Source organism: Apodemus sylvaticus, chromosome 10 (assembly GCF_947179515.1).
Source record: "Apodemus sylvaticus chromosome 10, mApoSyl1.1, whole genome shotgun sequence".
Classification (NCBI taxonomy): Eukaryota; Metazoa; Chordata; class Mammalia; order Rodentia; family Muridae; genus Apodemus; species Apodemus sylvaticus.
Window position 1 is genome coordinate 76,161,729 of NC_067481.1, and position 17,946 is coordinate 76,179,674.

The following is a 17,946-nucleotide window of genomic DNA, read 5'->3' on the forward strand; positions in this document are numbered from 1 at the left end:
CTCACTAATAAGTGGATATTAACCTAGAAAACTGGAATACCCAAAACATAATACACATCAAATGAGGTACAAGAAGAACGGAGGAGTGGCCCCTTGTTCTGGAAAGACTCAGTAAAGCAGTATTCGGCAAAACCAGAACGGGGAAGTGGGAAGGGGTGTGTGGGAGAACAGGGGAAGGGAAGGGGGCTTATGGGACTTTCGGGAGTGGGGGGGCCAGAAAAGGGGATATCATTTGAAATGTAAATAAAAAATATTGAATAAAAAAAGAAAAGAAAAAAATTAAAAAATTAAAAAAAGAAAGAAAAATGGGAAGAAATTTTTAAAAAACAACAATAGACTCAGCAGAAGAAAAAAAAAAACAGGAAAGGAAAGTACCACAGAGACCTAAGATCAGCTGAGTTTGCGAACATGGGAATGAGTTTGCGTGTATGTGTGTCCAAAGTGTGCATATGGAGAGACATATTCAGGCTTGGGTTGCTATAACATTGAATACACATTGAATATATTCAGTGGCCATTACTCATTTCACTACATTGTTAAGGACTGTCACTGTTGGTCCCTTCACATGAGAACCTGGGAGCACGAGCCAGGGGACAGTGCAGGTCCAGCTCTGGATAAGGAATAATGCCAGCTGTGCACAGGACCTACCGAATGGGAGGTGAGCAAACCAAGCCCTGGCCAGTGAGCACTGTCTGCTCCACCTCCCTGCAAGCCTCAAGTCAGGACTGTTCCATGCTCAGCAAATAAATGTAGTCAATGAAATAAGAACACTCCAGGGCAGGGCATCTGCATGCATGGGTAAGGCTCTGGAACAGCATCTACACACACATGTTGGCCTACACACACACACACACACACACACACACACGCACACGCACACGCACACACACACACACAGAGAGAGAGAGAGAGAGAGAGAGAGAGAGAGAGAGAGAGAAACACAGAGAGGAAGACAAAGGCAGAGAGACAGAGAGAGAGACAGAGGAACAGAGAGACAGACAAAGAGAGAAAGAAAAACATAAAATAATGTCATGTCAGCAGAACAACAGGCACTGGGCAGGGTTACAGCAAGTGTCTGCAATCATTGAACCACTGAATCATTTTCATGTCTGAAAGTCAGTACTGACCCAGCCATATATGACATCATCTGGAAAGAGGGTCTTGAGGTAGGGAAGCTGAATGGTCAGTGTGAGGTGGGAACCCTGACTCAAGACTAGGCTACCAAAGATGCCACTAGAGCACTCAGGAAACCCTGGAGTTGGCCACTTCATCAGAGCTGCCCCTCCCTCTCTGTGGAAGGATGTGAAACCTTTTCAGCTCACTGTGTAAGCCAGACAAAGAGGTCTGGGAATAGAAACAAAAACCTCCCCTCACTGCAGTCCCTCCCTTCAGGTACAAGGCAGGGAAGGATTCAGATCTAGGACCTGCAGAGCAGAGAGCAAAGACTGTGTGGACAGATATCTGCAAGGAAATCTGAAAACATCTGACTGCACTTCCCAGCTGTTCTTCTCTCCAGAGCACCAAGACACCAACACTGCATCCCATCTGTTTCCTGAATCTCTCAGCTTAGAGGATTCCAGGGAGAGCTACCAGTGACCTTGCTCCCATAGAAGAGGTGACATCACAGGAGGGCCACCGACATCACTGCTCAGGAGCAGGTATGTGAAGGGTTCTAAGTTCTGCTTGACCAGAAATCCTACTTATTTGTGGTATCAATGGCAACAGGGCAGAGGATGTTTGATTATGGCTTATTTCACTCAGGGGTTGTTCACAGAAAGGCCTTTCTCTGTCTTCCCTACCACAGAGCACTTCCAACCAGCAAGATGGCAACAAATTTGCCTATCACCATCACATCCTGGGTCTGTTGCTCTTCTGATGCCAGCTTGAGTTTGGAGAAAGAGGGCAGCTTGTGTGACCAGATTCCTCTACGTCAACCCTCTTTGTAGTGGAGGGTTGTTGTTATAGCTTTTTGGGTTTTTTGTTTGTTTGTTTTTTGGTTTTTTGGGGGGTGGTTTTGGTTTTCGTTGAGGCTGAACTGTGTGCCTTTGGCTGGTAGAGAACTTGTAAATCAGGATGGCCTCAAACTCTAAAAGATCCATCTGTCTCTGCCTCTCTGCCTCCTAGGGCTGAGATTAAAGGCATGCACCACCACACCCAGATATACTTGATTTACCCCAGGAGGATAAAATTTTATACAGAACACACCCTGCTTTTCCTCTTCTAGAAGAGAACTGTGAGAAGCCATTTTCTACATAACCAGCACTACCAATACCTTGACTGTTTTCGGGGAGGGAGGTTCAGGAGTCTCATAATCAGCAGACATGGGGAATTAGCCCATACTTGGGGCTAGGATTCCCACTAAAGAGTCTTTGGCTTCTGGGAGCAGTTTCATCCACCCACTCAGGATATCTCTGTTCAAACTTTATTTTGTTTTTTATGGACTTGAGAAAGGAGCATATTTCTTTATAGCTTGTTCATACATAACGTTTTTTGGTTGGCTCCACCACATACAGTCCTGTGTCACAGCTCTCTGACCGTCCTCTGTTCAAACTTCTTAGTTCCTAATATTCCCCTTTCCACTTATATATCTCATGTATGCTACTACCTATCTCCTGCAAACCTATTTTTTACCCCTTTTATGGGCCTCCTGGTTTCCTGACAAATACTTCTTACAACAGAAATGTACATACCTAAATTTGAGAAGCTGAAATCCACATATGAGAGAGCACTTCATGTTTGTCTTTCCAGCATTGGGTGAACTCACTTAACATTTAGTAGCTCTGACCGTTTGCCTGGAAATTACACACATCCATTTATATTTCTGAATGAATCCAATACCATTGTATCTCTGTGGCACATTTTCCTTATCCACTTATCATCTAGGCTGACGGTATTTCCAGCTATTGTCACTAGAGCAGTCATGAACACGATGTCCCAGTATCTGTGCTAGGATACAGAGTCCTTTTGGGGAACACCCAGGTTTGGTGTCACTGATTCCATGGTGGCTATGCTTGCTTACAACCCCACAGCAGCAAATGACGACTCCCCTTCCCTACATCCACACCAGCATCTCTTGCCATCTTCTCTCTTGATGAAAACCTCTCTGACTCAGGTGAGATGAAATCCCAAGGTAGCTACAATTTACCTGTATTCATGGCTGAGGATGCTGACCGAGTTAAAAATTGTGTATTTATTGACCATTTGTTTTTCTTCTTCTGAGAACTCTGTTCAGTTGATTGTGTTTTGATTGAGATGCTTATTTTTTTTTCTTGATCAGGGTTTTTGTTTTAAGTTCTTGGCTTATTTTGAACATTAATCTTCTGTTGAATGAATTGCTGACAAGGATCTCCTCCCTTCTGGCAAGCTGTCTCTTTCCTTGTCCATTTCCTTTGTTGTACACAAGCTTTTAATTTCCAGGAGCTCCTGCTTGTATTCCATGGCCTTATTTCCTGAGTAGTTGGAACCTACTTGGAAATCCCCTTCTGATCCCTACTAATTAAAGCTTGTTTCTTTCCAGAGTTTTGAGCACCATTTCTTTCTTTCTTTTCCTTTTTTTTTTTTTGTTTTATTTATTGAGCATTCTTTTGTAAAGGAAAGTCTTTTCTCCAATAAGATCCTTTGAAAGTAAAAAAAGGAAGTGAAAGAGGAATGAAAGACACAAAAAATCAAAGTCAGGTGATCATAGGCCTGTGTGTTTATATCTGTCTTGTCTGTGCTCTCCTGCTTTTTAAGGTGTCTGGTATCCAGGCAACACCATGTGCTTTTCCTACTGTGGTTCTGAAGCAGAGCCTAAAACCAAGGACAGTGATGTCACTAGCACTTTCCCTCCCTCAGGCTTGCTTTGTTTGTCTGAGATCATTCATACTTTCAACTAAATTTTAGGATTTTTTTTCTATTTTGTGAATGATGGACCTTAGAATATTTAGGAAATGCATTGACTCCGTAGATTAATTTTCTTAAGCCAGCCATTTTTATGACACAAATTCTTCAAATCCTTTGTCATAGGTAGTACTTTTTTTTTTTTTTGGTTTTTTTGAGACAGGGTTTCTCTGTATAGCCATGGCTATCCTGGAACTCACTCTGTAGACCAGGCTGGCCTCGAACTCAGAAATCTTCCTGTCTCTGCCTCCCAGGGTGCTAAGTAGTACTTTTTTTTAAGTGTCTTCTTTTTTTTTTTTTTTTTTGAAGCTTTTAAAATTTTCACTAGAGAGGGCTTTTCCCTTTTTGGTTAGGCGTATTCCAGGGCATCTTATTGGGAAGAAGGTGCTGACAAACAGTATGAAAGAGATTGTTTCCCGTTTCTTCTTTAGCATGCTTGACATTGGGATACATGAAGACAAACAAGATTTTTATGTTAATTTTGACTTCTGTCAGTTGAATGAAATGATTCTTGGAGTTTGAGTGGGCACCTAGTTCCATACCTACCTTCCCCCACAAGTTAATCCAGTTCAGCCTTTTACTCTTGATTTTGCTTGTTATGCAGATAGACTATCTCTACTCAGGCCTACCTGAGTAGCAAGGGAGGTTTAAGAGGAACTGACTTTTGTTACAGGCCCCACCCAGGGAGTCCTTGAGCGAAACAACCTTCTTAGCTTATCCAGGTGTGATTCAGGATACAACTGTATCCTAACATATTTTAATATTCCCGAAGACTCAATTTAGACTCAGAGAGGCAGTAGATACTTTTTACTCAGAGAGACACTTGGAGGAGGAATGAGTTAGTTCATTTAGGTTGAAGGCTAGAGGCTGGAGCTGATCCAGCTAATCGCCCAGGGCCTAGGGCAGCCCCTGGCTGAGGCTAGGGACTAAAAGGAACTGATCACTAAGGGCCTTGGAGGGCCCGGGCGATGGCTCCAGGCGTGGCACAGAGAAAAATGCAACCAGCAGACTAGGCAGAAGTACTCTTTTTTTTGTTTGTTTGTTTTGTTTTTTTGTTTTTGTTTTTTCTTTTGGTAAGAATTCTTTATTGCAGCAATGGAAAACAGTCTAGGTAACTGACATAGTAAATTCAACAAACATGTAGGCAACTAGCATTTGCCAACTTCTACAATATAAATCCAGCTAAACCATAACAGCAATGAGTGTAGAGTTCAGAAGGCATGTGGTAAGTCACATCAGTGAATAGTAGACAGCTTGAGCCAGGCAGCTTCCCAAGCTCTACATTGCTGTCATTTTCACCAGGGTGCTAGACACAGGAACCACCCTTCTTCAGCTCCCAGGCCGGCATGACAGCAAGAACAAGATGAAGAAGGAGTTTAGCCACATGTGCCCTGAACTTTAGGTAAACACCCTGTATTGCCCGAGAAAGCCTAGCTAGCCTTTTACAGATGTATATGATGCTTAATTTGAGATGTTAACTTGACTGGACTTTGTGAGATACCCAAAATTACATTCAGATTTCAAACCACCTCTTCCTGGACCAAAGAATCCTAGTTTTCCAGTGGCAGACTATGGCCTGTAACAGGATGGGGAAAGGAACCAGAAACTAAGGGTAACACTAGGCAGTCATGATCAAGGTCAAGTGATATTGAACTTGAGGAGATTGTCTATCTTCTGTTCCGTCCATCGGGTGTCTAGAGAGCAGGGCATCTGCAGATTACACATGGGAAGCATACACCCAGGCCTCAGTACTGTCCACACTGAGGCTTGTGGGAGTGGCTAGCAGCATCAGGAAGGGTCTCTTTCATCAGGGTTCCAGCGACTGTTCCTGAAGTTCTCTTACACAGATCAAGTCATCAGTCTGGAAGCAGTGAGGAGTCCCTGGCATGCCTGGAGTATTTAAGGCACAGAGAGTTTGAGAAAAATCTCATGTTGAGCGACAGACACCTCCTGGTAGGGCCCAGTGGACACCAAAGGAGGTTTCAAAGAGGATCTCAAGATGGGTAAAATGGCAGGGGCTGTTGGGCTCAGAACAGGAACAGGAACAAGAAGGGGACAGCATCCAGCATGAACCAGTCTCCAAGGTCAATTTAGTTAAGGTCTCTCATAGGGTTTTGTTTATTTTCTCTACCTGTCTTGAACTCTGGGGACAGTATGTTCAATAATGTTTCCAATGAGTCTCCCAAATCTTTATCAATCTCTGACTTACCTTAAAACAGGACCATTGTCTGATCCAATTACCTTAGGCACTCTGAAACTCGGGAAAATTTCTTCTAATCATGGCAGCTATTTCCTGCTTGGTGGGGAAAGTCCCAACCCATCTAGAAAAACTATCTACAAACACTAGAAGTTATTTATAACCATAATCTCCTGCCTTAGCTTTTATAAAATCTCTCAATATATTTTAGGCTGTTCTCTTCTAGGTCTTTTGCCCCGTTTACTCTTTGCTGTATAAGCATTCACTTGCTTGAATACCTTATATACTGTTCTATTATCTCTCTGGCCCAAAACCTGAGTTACAAATATATCCTTTGGGTCCCTTAACTGCCTGGACAAGCTTTTTATCTCCTAAATGAGTCTTTCTGTGCATTTGACCTAGTCTTTTGCTTACTTTCTGGGGAGTATAGTTCTCCTTTATTGTGTGTGCCTTCTCTTGGTAATAGTTGGTAAGGTGGCTAGCAATCTGAGTTTTTTTTTCTTTAGCATATTCTACGTGAGGCCATCTCTTAATTTAGTCTCATTTCCAAGTGGGTGTCCCTCGAAGGCCCATAACTAGTATAGGCTCCAGCATAGCCACTTCTGGAACCACTTGATCTGCCTGGTTATTGTCCACCGAGTCTTTTCCCTTCTGACATCTTGAGCAGTGAATAATACAGTTGCTGGCTTCATTAGGGCATCTAAGAGGTCCAGGATTTCCTCTTGGTTTCCTCTGATGTGAGCAGTCCTCTTGGCATATATATCTCTGTGGACATGGGCTGTGGCAAAGGCATGCCTGCTATCCATGTGGATATTAATTTTCTTGCTGGCTCCAAGGTCTTAGTGAAGGCAATTAGCTCTACTTTTTGCCTCGATGTGTCAGGAGTAAAGGTTCTTCTACTCAGATGACATTTGTGCATCCACCATAGCAACACCTGCTTGTCTTTGGCCTTCATGGAGAAAACTGCTCCTGTCTGAAGCAACTTTCAGCAGAGGTCAGTCCCTCTTTTTAGACCAGTTAGCTGTGGCCCGTTGGGTAGAAAGTGTATCTGGTTTCCCATTTTGGAGAGTATGTCTTGGGGTGCTCCTAAATGTATGGGCTACCCATCCCATCCCTAGGTCCACTGTTCTTCAGGTTGTCCAAGAATAATTTTGGTGCCAGTGACCTCTTGGATCCAAGATCTTTTCTTGGCTTGAAGGCTTGGTGTTGAACCCCTGTATCCACCAATAACTGAGTGGGTTTCTCTTCTACTCTCAGAGTTTTCCTGGGTTGGGGGAGGTGGTCAGAACCCCATATCTCCTAGTCACTGTCTTCATCCAGGGCTAATACCTTTGCCATTTGGGGCGCTTTTTCCAAGGCCTGGGAATTCCTGCTCCTGGCTTCTATTTGTTAGGGCACACTCTGGCTCAGGGGCCTCTCTCCTTGAAGTATGTGAACTGCTCCTTTTCTGTCTCTCTTCTTTGCTTTTTCTAACTATTATAGCCAGGACTTTTTGTAGCTTCCTTCTCTGTCATTTTTTTCCTTTCTCTTTTTTCGTTTCTTCTCCTCTGTCTCCCTGTCTCAGCAAACTGCACTAAATCTCTCTACAGACTTTCTCAACAACCTACACTAAATCTCTCTAGCCTCTGAAGCCTTTTTTTTCTGAAATCTCTACTAGCCTGGTCTATAAAATCCATTGTCACAGTAGCCCTTGAGACCTGCCAATGGAGACTGGTGGTGAACCTTCAGGTGCCCCTTACCTTTTGTCATATTAAAGTCCCAGTTAGGTCTAGTCAGGGAAAGCCATTGTTCATGACAGCCTCGTCAATTGATGGCAAACACACACACACACACACACACACACACCTGCTGCATCTGAGGGGGTATTCTTTTTGGCTTCCTGTATTACAAATAAGACAGTCTCAAAAAGATTAATCAGTCTCTGGGGAAATATACCCTTAGTGAGAGAGCTACCATGGTAACAGGGGAGGTAGTCTCAGGTCTCCTCCTGTTCCGTTCCTGAAGTCCTTTCTTCTTTTTCTCTCTCTAGCTTCTTTTTTCTCTTTTCTAATTACTGGCCTCTCAATGCCTCAATGTGAAGGGATAGGAAATCTTGTAATAGTCTACACTTTCTGTTTAATAAAAAAATTTTCTCCATAATTATAAATTGAGCATAACTATTATCATTTTGTAAATTATAAAGTATAAGATAGACCTAACACCCAGTCTCTGTCAAACAGAACCTTTGTTATCTATACTATCTTAGAAGACTATAAGAATTAACTCCTGACTCATGTCTTGGCCATAAATTTTATGTCTTCTGAAAACCATCTATTTTAATCTATATCAGATTTCTCAAAGTTAAACAGCTTGGGCTGGCTATGAGATTAACAGTCTTCAACCCCATCAGAAATCCAAGAGTAACCAATATTAACGGAAAATATATAACACAGAACATCACATTCTGTGGACTTCTGATGCCTTTTAAAACTATCTATCTAAAGCATGTTTGAACTGTTAAGCCTTGACAACTTTCAACTGTTTTGATTAAAATCTTGAAAATACCCTAACAAACACAGAGCCTTTATTTGTTATTTGGCCCTAAACTCACAGGCATAAACATCTCAGATCTGTTATAAAAACTGCAAAGAATGACTGGGTCTAAACCCTGTACTTTCAAATTTTTACTATTTATACCAATGGAAACCTTGATTTTGTATCAAAATAAATTCTGTACCAAATAACTTATGCCTTGAACATAATAACAATTATAAAGATTTTTACCAAATGAAATTATGGCTATATAATCAATCTTAATTGATCCTGTTTTAAATCTGAAGTATTTCACATTTTCTAGAAAGACAACCTAATAACAACCCTCTTAAGCACCAAATCCAAGGTAACTGCGTCGATGACTCTTAATAATTTCTTCAAGATGAATACAGGAATTGAGATATGAAGGGGGTGGTGTTTTCTGTAATATATAATTCTCAAAGAAAAATTTTAGTTTCACAAAGACAGATTTTTTTTGTTTGCTATTTTAGAATCTAGTGCTCTGGAGGTCTCCCTCCATCATTTCTGATCCAAATAACTGTGGAAGATGTCCAGAGCCTAATCACCATTTTTAATAACATAAAGACAACCCCCACTTTTTTCCTTTTTTTTAAATTACTTTGTTGCTTTTTCTTTTTTTTTTTTATTTTCTATATTCTTTGTTTGCATTCCAAATGCTTTCCCCTTTCCCGTTTTTCCCCTCCCCATATGTCCCATAAGCCCTCTTCTCTCCACCCATTCCCAAAACACTCCCCTCCCATTTCTCTGTCCTGGTACTCCCCTACAATGCTGGAGCAAGTCTTTCCAGGACCAGGGCCCTCTTCTTCCTTCTTCTTGGGAATCATTTGATATGCTAATTGTGTCTTGAATATTCAGAGCTTCTGGGCTAATTAATATCACTTATCAGTCATTGCATTCCATGCGTATTCTTTTGTGATTGGGTTACCTCACTTAGGATGATATTTTCCAGTTCCAACCATTTGCCTAAAATTTTCATGAATTAATTGTTTTAAATTGCTGAGTAGTATTCCATTGTGTAAATATACCACATTTTCTGTATCCATTCCTCCATTGAGGGACATCTGGGTTCTTTCCAGCTTCTGGATATTATAAATAAGGCTACTATGAACACAGTGGAGCATGTGTCCTTATTGCATGCCAGGGAATCTTCTGGGTATATGCCTTTAAAAGGGATATGTTACCTTTAAACAGATTGGTCTCTATGGGATGAGGTAAGTGGCCAAAGGTCCATCCTTCAAAATGTGTCCCCACCCTTAGGTCAGTCTACCCCTATACCCATTGTGGACCCAGGAATATAATTTGGCCTCTGATCTTCTTAAAGTTCCTGAGTTAACTCTTTCAGGATGTCCAGAACACATATGTAACTCTTTGTAATAGGAATGAAAAGGAGCAAACAGGAAACTTGTCATCTGCAGAAGATATTCTGAAGAGTGTCTCTACAATTAAGATACATGAATGCTGGTCATCCAATTTTCCTTCTTTCTCTCAACTAGATGATTGTATTTGTCAGGGTTCTCTAGACTCACAGAACTTATGGGTAGTCCCTATATAGTAAGGGAATTTGTTCATGACTTACATTCTGTAGTCCAACTCCCCAACAATGGTCAGCAGGAGCTGTGAATGGAAGTACAAGGATCAAGAAGTCGCTCAGTCCCACAAGGCAAGCAGGCAAAGAAGAGAGAACCAATCTTCCTTCTTCCAATGTCCTTATGTACATATCCAGCAGAAAGTGTGGCCCAGATTAAAGGTGTGTGCCACCACACCCCTATCTGGGACTTGCTTTGTCCCAGATGACCTTAAACTCAGAGAGCTCCCTGTCATAATCTTCTGGGATTCATAGCCATTATGCCTCAAGATCTCCATTCCAAGGTCCAGGACAGAAATTTGTATCTCTCAGCCTCTAGAATAGGATCAAAAGTGAGCCTTCCAATTCTGGATTGGAGTTCATTCCGGATGTAGTCAACTTGACAACGAGGAGTAGCCACTACAGTGATATAGGTAGTATATTCTCAATTCTGCATACTTTAGGTCAAGGTTTTTGCCAGGAGCAGAACGGCTAGCAGGAATCATCACGCATTAAAGGACATTTAACAGTATGCCTAACCACCTGTGATCTGCCCAGTCTAACAGTAGATGTCCCCTGAAGGAAAGGCCCAGAACTCAATCCATGAGGCTTCCTGTCACAGCCAGCCTTCAGTGTACACGGGAAACCCTAAGAATTAGGCTCTAATACCAGTGACAGAATACCTCAGCAGAAGAAAGGATAAACTTGCCAGTGCAAATGAGAGCAAGCAGGCAAAGAATGCAAGTCTCCTTTCCATGTGGGCTGCCACCAGAAGATGTAGCCCAGATTAAGGGTAGTTCTCCCAACCTCAGATGACCAAATGTAGAAAAATGTCTCCCAGAGTGTGCCCAGCTAGTTGGGTTTCACTTTATTCCAGATGGAGTTAAGTTGACCAACCAGATGAGACATCACTTGGGGTTTATTAAAAGACAAATCTACAACACTTACATATGTTGCGGTCCAAGAGATTCCCCACGAAAGACACTATATACTAGTGAAACCAAATATTTTGGAGGGTGTGTGTTTTGTTTTGCTTTTCCCCCACAAGGTTTTCTGTATAACAGCCCTGGATGTTCTTGATCTCACTTTGTAGATCAGGTTGACCTTGAACTCGTGTGAATGCCTCTGCTTCTGTATTCCATGTTCTCTGGACACACACACATACATTTTTGTAATGTTAGCATCAGCCTGTGAAAGACAACATGTGTTATTTGGGTTGTTTTGTTTTTGTTTTTTGCTATTGTTTTCTTGAATTCTGGATACTTTTCTCTGAAAAACAAATTCTAGTTGCACTAATTTTTTTTTCTGCAAATGTCATGTAGTCTTCACAACTACATAGAGCCTTACTGTATATACATTCTTCACCCATTCATCTGTATATAAATATCTACACTAAATTAATTTAATAGGGACCATCAACACATTAGCTATAACCAAGGATGTGCATGCATCTGTGTAGTTTGTTGACTAACAGTCCTTCAGTGTCCCGACCCACAGGACAGTCAGCAGGGTCCCCGGACCACCTAGGAGAAGGTAAGAGACAAGAAACGCGAGAGACAGACAGAAAGACAGTATTCTGATCAAGCTTTCAAATTTTATTTTTTACACAAGGCAATTTAAAACGAAGCAAGCAAGGTGTAAAGGGGTAAAGTCATTGTATTTGGGGAAAAATCTCAGGGGGCTGGCATTGATTCGTGGGAATAGTTTCTCAGAATTGTCTCTTAGAAGCTCAGGGAAAAGCCAGATATTGCTGCAGGAACTTGGCACAATAAATTGATCATGAGGAGGTGACATGGAAAGGAGTTGCTATGGTAACCTAACCACAGGTGAGCTCTGTTCTGGCCCACTCAGGTGAGCTCTGCATGTATTGACCATCTAACTACTTGGCTAATCTTTAAGCTAGTATATTTCCTTCTAAAAGCAGGCTAGAAATGACTGAAAGGAGGGGTTTTGAGATCTATGTGAGAATGGCTGCTGGCACTTCAGGTTGAATTGAGTAATGTACCTGGGACAGTGATCAATTTCTGAAGGAACTTTAACATTTAACAGTGAATAAGGTTCCTCTTTTCTATATTTGGTAATGGTAATGGTTTCTTGGTGGTAACAATCTGATTTAATTGCTCTTTGTCTGATGGTTCAGGGTAATGAGTAAATTTTCAAGTATATATTATCCTTTTTGTGTAGTCTCTTGACTGCCTCTTCAGCTCACCAATTGATAGAATGTTTTGGGTTTTTACTGTTTCAGAGATTTTTACATTGTCAAAAAGAAAATCTCCACATGCTTCCAGGTCTCACATCATTTCTGATGATTCTTCTGCATCACACTCAGCCTTAAAGGGCACAATTTAGGTATCAAATTTTTTGGCTGAGCATTCAGAAGTCACTTATGCAACATTCTTTGACCATTACGAGTTTATCGAAAGTTACTCACTATACAGAGCAGCTTCTATGGCCAAAGTTGACAGGGGTAGCAATTCTTTGATACAGATATGCATAAATATGTAGATAGCAAATTAATTGGGATATCATGCCCACTTAACCAAATAACAGTAGCCAATTCCCCACCAGAGCCTATGACTGCCACAAGCACAAGGTCTTGATTGAAAAGCAAAGGGTTTTCAGCACCAAAGTGTCAAAGGACTTTCATAGATAGCAAAGTCACAGGAAACCCAAGAGGATAGATCAAGAAGAGTCTCCCACATTCTTAAGATTATTCCTTCTGACAATGGAGAGAACTCTCCAATTGAATTTGCTACCATTCATGTCAATTATTGAAATAAAACAAGAAACCTGAAAGTCAGTATGCATGTCATAATGTGATCTTAACTCGAAAGACTGACAAAACTATGAAGTTGGGTAATATCTTTTCCAGAAAATAGTCAGGGCATCTTAACCCAGTCTGAGCTCAAACTGTCAATCCATAGAACAGCATCCTTAGCTTAAATTTGATCTTGATGAACTAAAAACACTGTAAAGAAGAAAATACTCAAAGATCAAAAAGTTTGAGTCAAACAAAAATTTAAAGCTAAATCCAGTAGTAAGTGCTAATCAGTCTTGCAAATTTGTTAATGAGAAGTAAGTCCCTGTTTATAATGTAGGGGCAGATACTGGGGGCTCTCCCATTTGTTGTACTTCCTGAACTAATTTGTTGAACTTCCTGGTTCTTTCCTCCCGTAGGTACCATCTACATTCCCCAGGCATGGGTCAGACTCCCTCTTATACATGCTCTCCAAAGGAGGATCCTAATTTTACCTTCAGCTTTGGCACAAATCTTCAAAATTTCAAGATGGAAAACAAAATCCTGTCTCAGGAATTAAAGGCCTTCATTGAATCATCCCTAGAGAATGGAAACCTTCAAGAAACAGTTTCTGCAATCAGCAAAGCTCTGGGTGACATTGAGAAATCCCCACTGAACATTGCAGTGATGGGGAGGACAAAGGCTGGAAAGTCCAGTCTCATCAATGCTCTACAGAGAGTGGGGTCTGATGAAGAAGGTGCAGCTACTACTGGGGACATAGTTACAACCACTGAGAGAACACCATACCAATATGTAAAGTTTCCAAGTTTGACACTATGGGACTTGCCTGGCATTGGGTCTATTGCTTTCCAATCACATGATTATCTGAAGAAAATCAAATTTGAGGAGTATGACTTCTTAATTTTTGTCTCTTCTCTATGGCTGAAACGTGATGACATACAACTTATCAAGGCCATTGTGAAAATGAATAGGAGTTTCTATTTTGTTAGAACACATATAGATCTTGATCTAAGGGCTATAGAAAGGACATATCCTAGGAGATTCAAGAGAGAGAACACATTAAAGCAGATTCGAAATGCCTTTTCAAGTATACTTAAGGAAGTTACCCAACAGGAGCCTCCAGTCTTCTTAGTCTCTAACTTTGATGTCTCTGACTTTGACTTCCCAAAGCTGGAATCCACCCTTTTGAGTGAGCTCCCGGCCTACAATCGCCACATGTTCATGCTCACTCTGCCAATTGTCACAGATTCCACCATAGACCGGAAGAGGGATATGCTGAAACAAAAGATCTCAAAGGAATCCAGAATGCCAAGAGCATGGGCTACCATACCATTCAGGGGATTGACCCAAAATGACATGGAGATCTTGGAACAGACTTTGAATGAATGTAGATCTTCCTTTGGCCTGGATGAGGCATCACTGGAAAACATTGCTGAGGATTTGAATATGACACTGAAGGAACTCAAAGCAAACATTAAGTCTCCATATTTACTCGCAGATGAGCCAGATACATCCTTAACAGATAGAATATTGAAGTACATTAGAAATCCTTACTTTTCAAAGTTTTCCCACTTGAAAAATTACTTCATTGACACGGTTGCAAGTGATGTTAAAATTATCCTTAGCAAAGAAGAGCTTTTAAGAAAGAAGGTAAGCACATTCAATTCTAACATCTCTATGTTGAGAGGAGTCCGTGGGAAAAACATTTCCAAAGTTGTTGCAGGAAATACCTTTTTATTTCACTTTCCTGACGTGTTTCAATGTGATCCTGATAAATTTTGTCATATCCTTTTTCAGCACCTGTTGACATCCTGGGGTCTCTCTGGTTGAGACTGTTACATGATGCACTCCTAAGGCTTTTCATTGTAAATCATCTCATGACCGTGGTGTCTAGTTGCTTTGTATTTAAGAAGTATTTCAGTCAGATGGAACGCTACTTGTCTGTTTGCTTTTGATTCCTATGCTTTCCCGACACTATGAGGGAAAATCTGACGACATTTTCATATCCATTTCCCTTAAGAGCTTCAAGGTCTCCATCATATAGTAAGCTCTTTGGCCAACTTAGGGTTCGTTTTTGTATAGGGTAAAGGGTGAGGGTCAAGATTTAGTCTTGCCTGATGTGGGAAGCCATCCTGAGCTATTCGCACTATTGCTTACTCATGGCCCTAAGGTGGTGGCTGCTAAAATATAAGAACAATTAACTAGAGCCTCTCCCACGGGCTTTGGTTTAGCCATTGTCTCGAAGATAACTGCAGAATGATCCTGCCTGCATCATCACCCACCGACTCCGGTAATTGCGGTGGAAGGAAGTCCTGAGATAACTGTGGCAGGCTCCGGCCTATGCAAACACCTGTTGTCTCCACCGGAGGACCCTTATCTCTTCCTGCTGAAACTACTAGGATTGCCCTTTTTTCCTTTGTCCTTGCCTTGGGGTACGCCCCTCCTGAAAGCCTTAAAACCTGTGTACCCCAGAACATTAAACGAGGCCTTGACATAACCCAGACTGTCTGTCTTTCTTGGTGCTTGGCCTCCCTCCTTCTCTCCCCCTTTTTGACCCGCAGGTAGCACCCCTTTGGAACCCTGGAATAACTGACCCGTGGGACGGGAACAGTGGCGCCCGAACCAGGGACCCGAAGTACGGTCAACTACCGGACGATGGAGGAGAAATCCCGGGAAAAGGAATCAAGGACCCCACAGACCGCATCGCTCGTGCGTCGCTGGAGGGGCAGGTGAGTGGCCAAACATTGTCGTCCGATTGTCATTGGGGAAAAAAAAAAGAGGCTAAAGAGGCTTGATTCATAGGAGAAATCAAGCAATCATTCAGGGAGAGAGGAGTAAGAGTTAAGAAAAAAGATTTAATTAAGTTCTTTTGTTTTGTCATGAGAAATGTCCTTGGTTAATTTTAAGTGGACCTGACATTCATCCGCTAACTTGAGATAAGGTTGGTAAAGAAATTAATAAGATTTTGAAAACAGGTACAGGTGAACCAATGTCTGATACATTCTTTAGTTACTGGGGGCTCATTCAGAGTGCTAACGAGGACCCTGCTGAATATTGCCTCCGCCCTTTGTCTTGGGCAGCTTCTGTGACCTTGCTTTCCCATAAAAAGAACTCTCCAAAACCTTCCTTGGTCGTTATAGACAGGTCTGAGTCCCCACCATCCGCTCCTGTAACTTCTCTTTATCCTCTGCTCCTCAGAGACCCATCCCTTGCTGATATGCCATTAAGTTTAGAGACCCCCTGGGGAGAAAGCCAACTTGGAGGAGAAAAGCTGCAGAGAGCAAGCAGTCCTCTTAAAGGAGCTACGAAGGACAAATGGTCATTCTAACTTCAAGATTTATTTCAAAGTCAAATGCCTAGAAAAAGCCAGAGCCAAAACAAGCCCCTTCACGTGGCCCGCCACCCTATACCCAGCAATAGGCATGCAGTGCGGCTCCTCTCAGCAAAGTCCCTCAGACCTTTACTGGGTCCAGGTAATCACTAGAGATCGTCCTATACTCAGCCTTAAAATAAATGGTAAAAGCTTTGAGGGCATCTTAGACTCAGGTGCCGATTCTACTGTGATCTCGCAATGTGCTTGGCCCCCTGCTTGGCTTTTGCAAGCCTCTCTGACCCATCTGCAGGGGATTGGACAATCAAAAAAACACTCTCCAAAGCTCAAAGTTGCTGACTTGGGAGGACAGAGGGAAATACTGGCTCTACTCAGCCCTTCGTGGTTTCTGGTCTGCCTGTTAACCTCTGGGGAAGAGACATTCTCTCTCAAATAAAAGTCCTTATGTATAGTCCCAATGAGGTTATTGCTCAACAAATGCTCTCCCAGGGCTATCTCCCTGGACAGGGACTAGGCAAAAATGGACAGGGGAGACCCATGCAGGTAGAAGTCAGAGACTGCTGCTGAGGCGGCGGAAGAAAAACTGCTCATGGGCAGCATGTAAGACTTGGACTGCAGAGAAATTCCTGGGCTCTCCTCCCCTCTCCACAGGTGTGTGTGTTCAACTAGGCATCCTCCTTCCTCCTTGTTAAATCTTAAATAAGAGAAAAAGCAGGTTGCAGAAAAGCAGTTTTTCCATGTGTAGGACACGGTATCAAAAAAAAAAATAATAATAATGGTTAGAAGCTATTTCAAAACTCTCCTGGAAAGGAGAAGAAAATGGGAGACGTCCTGTTTTCTCTCTGAAACCTACTGGAGATCTCCTTAGTTCAGGTTAAGATATTTGGATCTTTTGGGGACATCAAGTTCCCTCTCTGTCTATTATACGTCTTTGGTGCACCAAAACTTGTCTATATGTGTGTCAATTCATGTTGTCTATTGTTTTGTTTGGCTGAATGATTGGTTGTTTTTATGTTTTATGTAAAAAAAAAAAATGCTAAAAAGGCGTTATCTTGCTGGCAGTCCTGCCAATTGTGGTTTACACAGAGGAGGCTAATTTGAGGTGCCTCACATTCTAAGGTAGGAGTCAAAGACAGCTGGGGAAAAAAAAGCTGCTTCTTAAAGGGCCAGGAGCCGGACAAGTGGAAATGGTTAATTCTCCTAGAAAAATTTCTATCATGACGATGATTGGGTTCAAAGTGCTTTATTCCCCTGAAGTTACAGCTAGAAAAAAAAATGTATTTGGTTTAAATTTATGAGATTTATATGATCACTTCATTTTTATTTCTAATTAGTCTTAAAGGTATAAATGTTTTACATATCTTGGCTATAGAGTTATAAATTAATTGGTTATAATTTAAAAGGTATAGTGTTTTGAAGAAAAGGTTAGTTTAAAACTGGTGATTCAGTGTCAGAGTCATCTTAACTAGCTACACATGGCATGACGCAACCCAGGAAATACAGGCCTCTAAGATGCTTCTAAATTAGCATGGTGATTTGTGTGAATCTTGGCCTGGAGATTGGATTTATAAGAAATACGATTTAAAATAATGTCTCTTCAATAAGTTACAAAGTCATACATTCAAACACAAGATGATGGACAAACTTTACAATATAAAAATATA

General features: G+C 41.6%; 1 protein-coding gene across 26 annotated transcripts in view; it reads left to right on the plus strand.

Moving 5' to 3' along the window:
* The window catches only part of LOC127693473 (T-cell-specific guanine nucleotide triphosphate-binding protein 2-like), a 444,108-nt gene that overhangs the window by 320,533 nt on the left and 105,629 nt on the right, over window positions 1–17,946 (plus strand). For 3 of the 26 annotated variants that reach the window (XM_052194347.1, XM_052194346.1, XM_052194361.1), the window contains exon 2: window positions 13,371–14,601. The exons of 11 other annotated variants lie outside the window; for them this stretch is intronic. In XM_052194347.1, the coding sequence (XP_052050307.1) occupies window positions 13,393–14,601 (1,209 nt within the window). In that variant the 5' untranslated portion in view covers window positions 13,371–13,392. Of the gene's footprint in view, window positions 1–1,278; window positions 1,659–2,718; window positions 3,113–13,370; window positions 14,602–15,512; window positions 15,681–17,946 lie in introns of those variants that run through there. 12 more of the 26 variants (XM_052194342.1, XM_052194341.1, XM_052194348.1 and 9 more) reach the window with 8 other exon arrangements.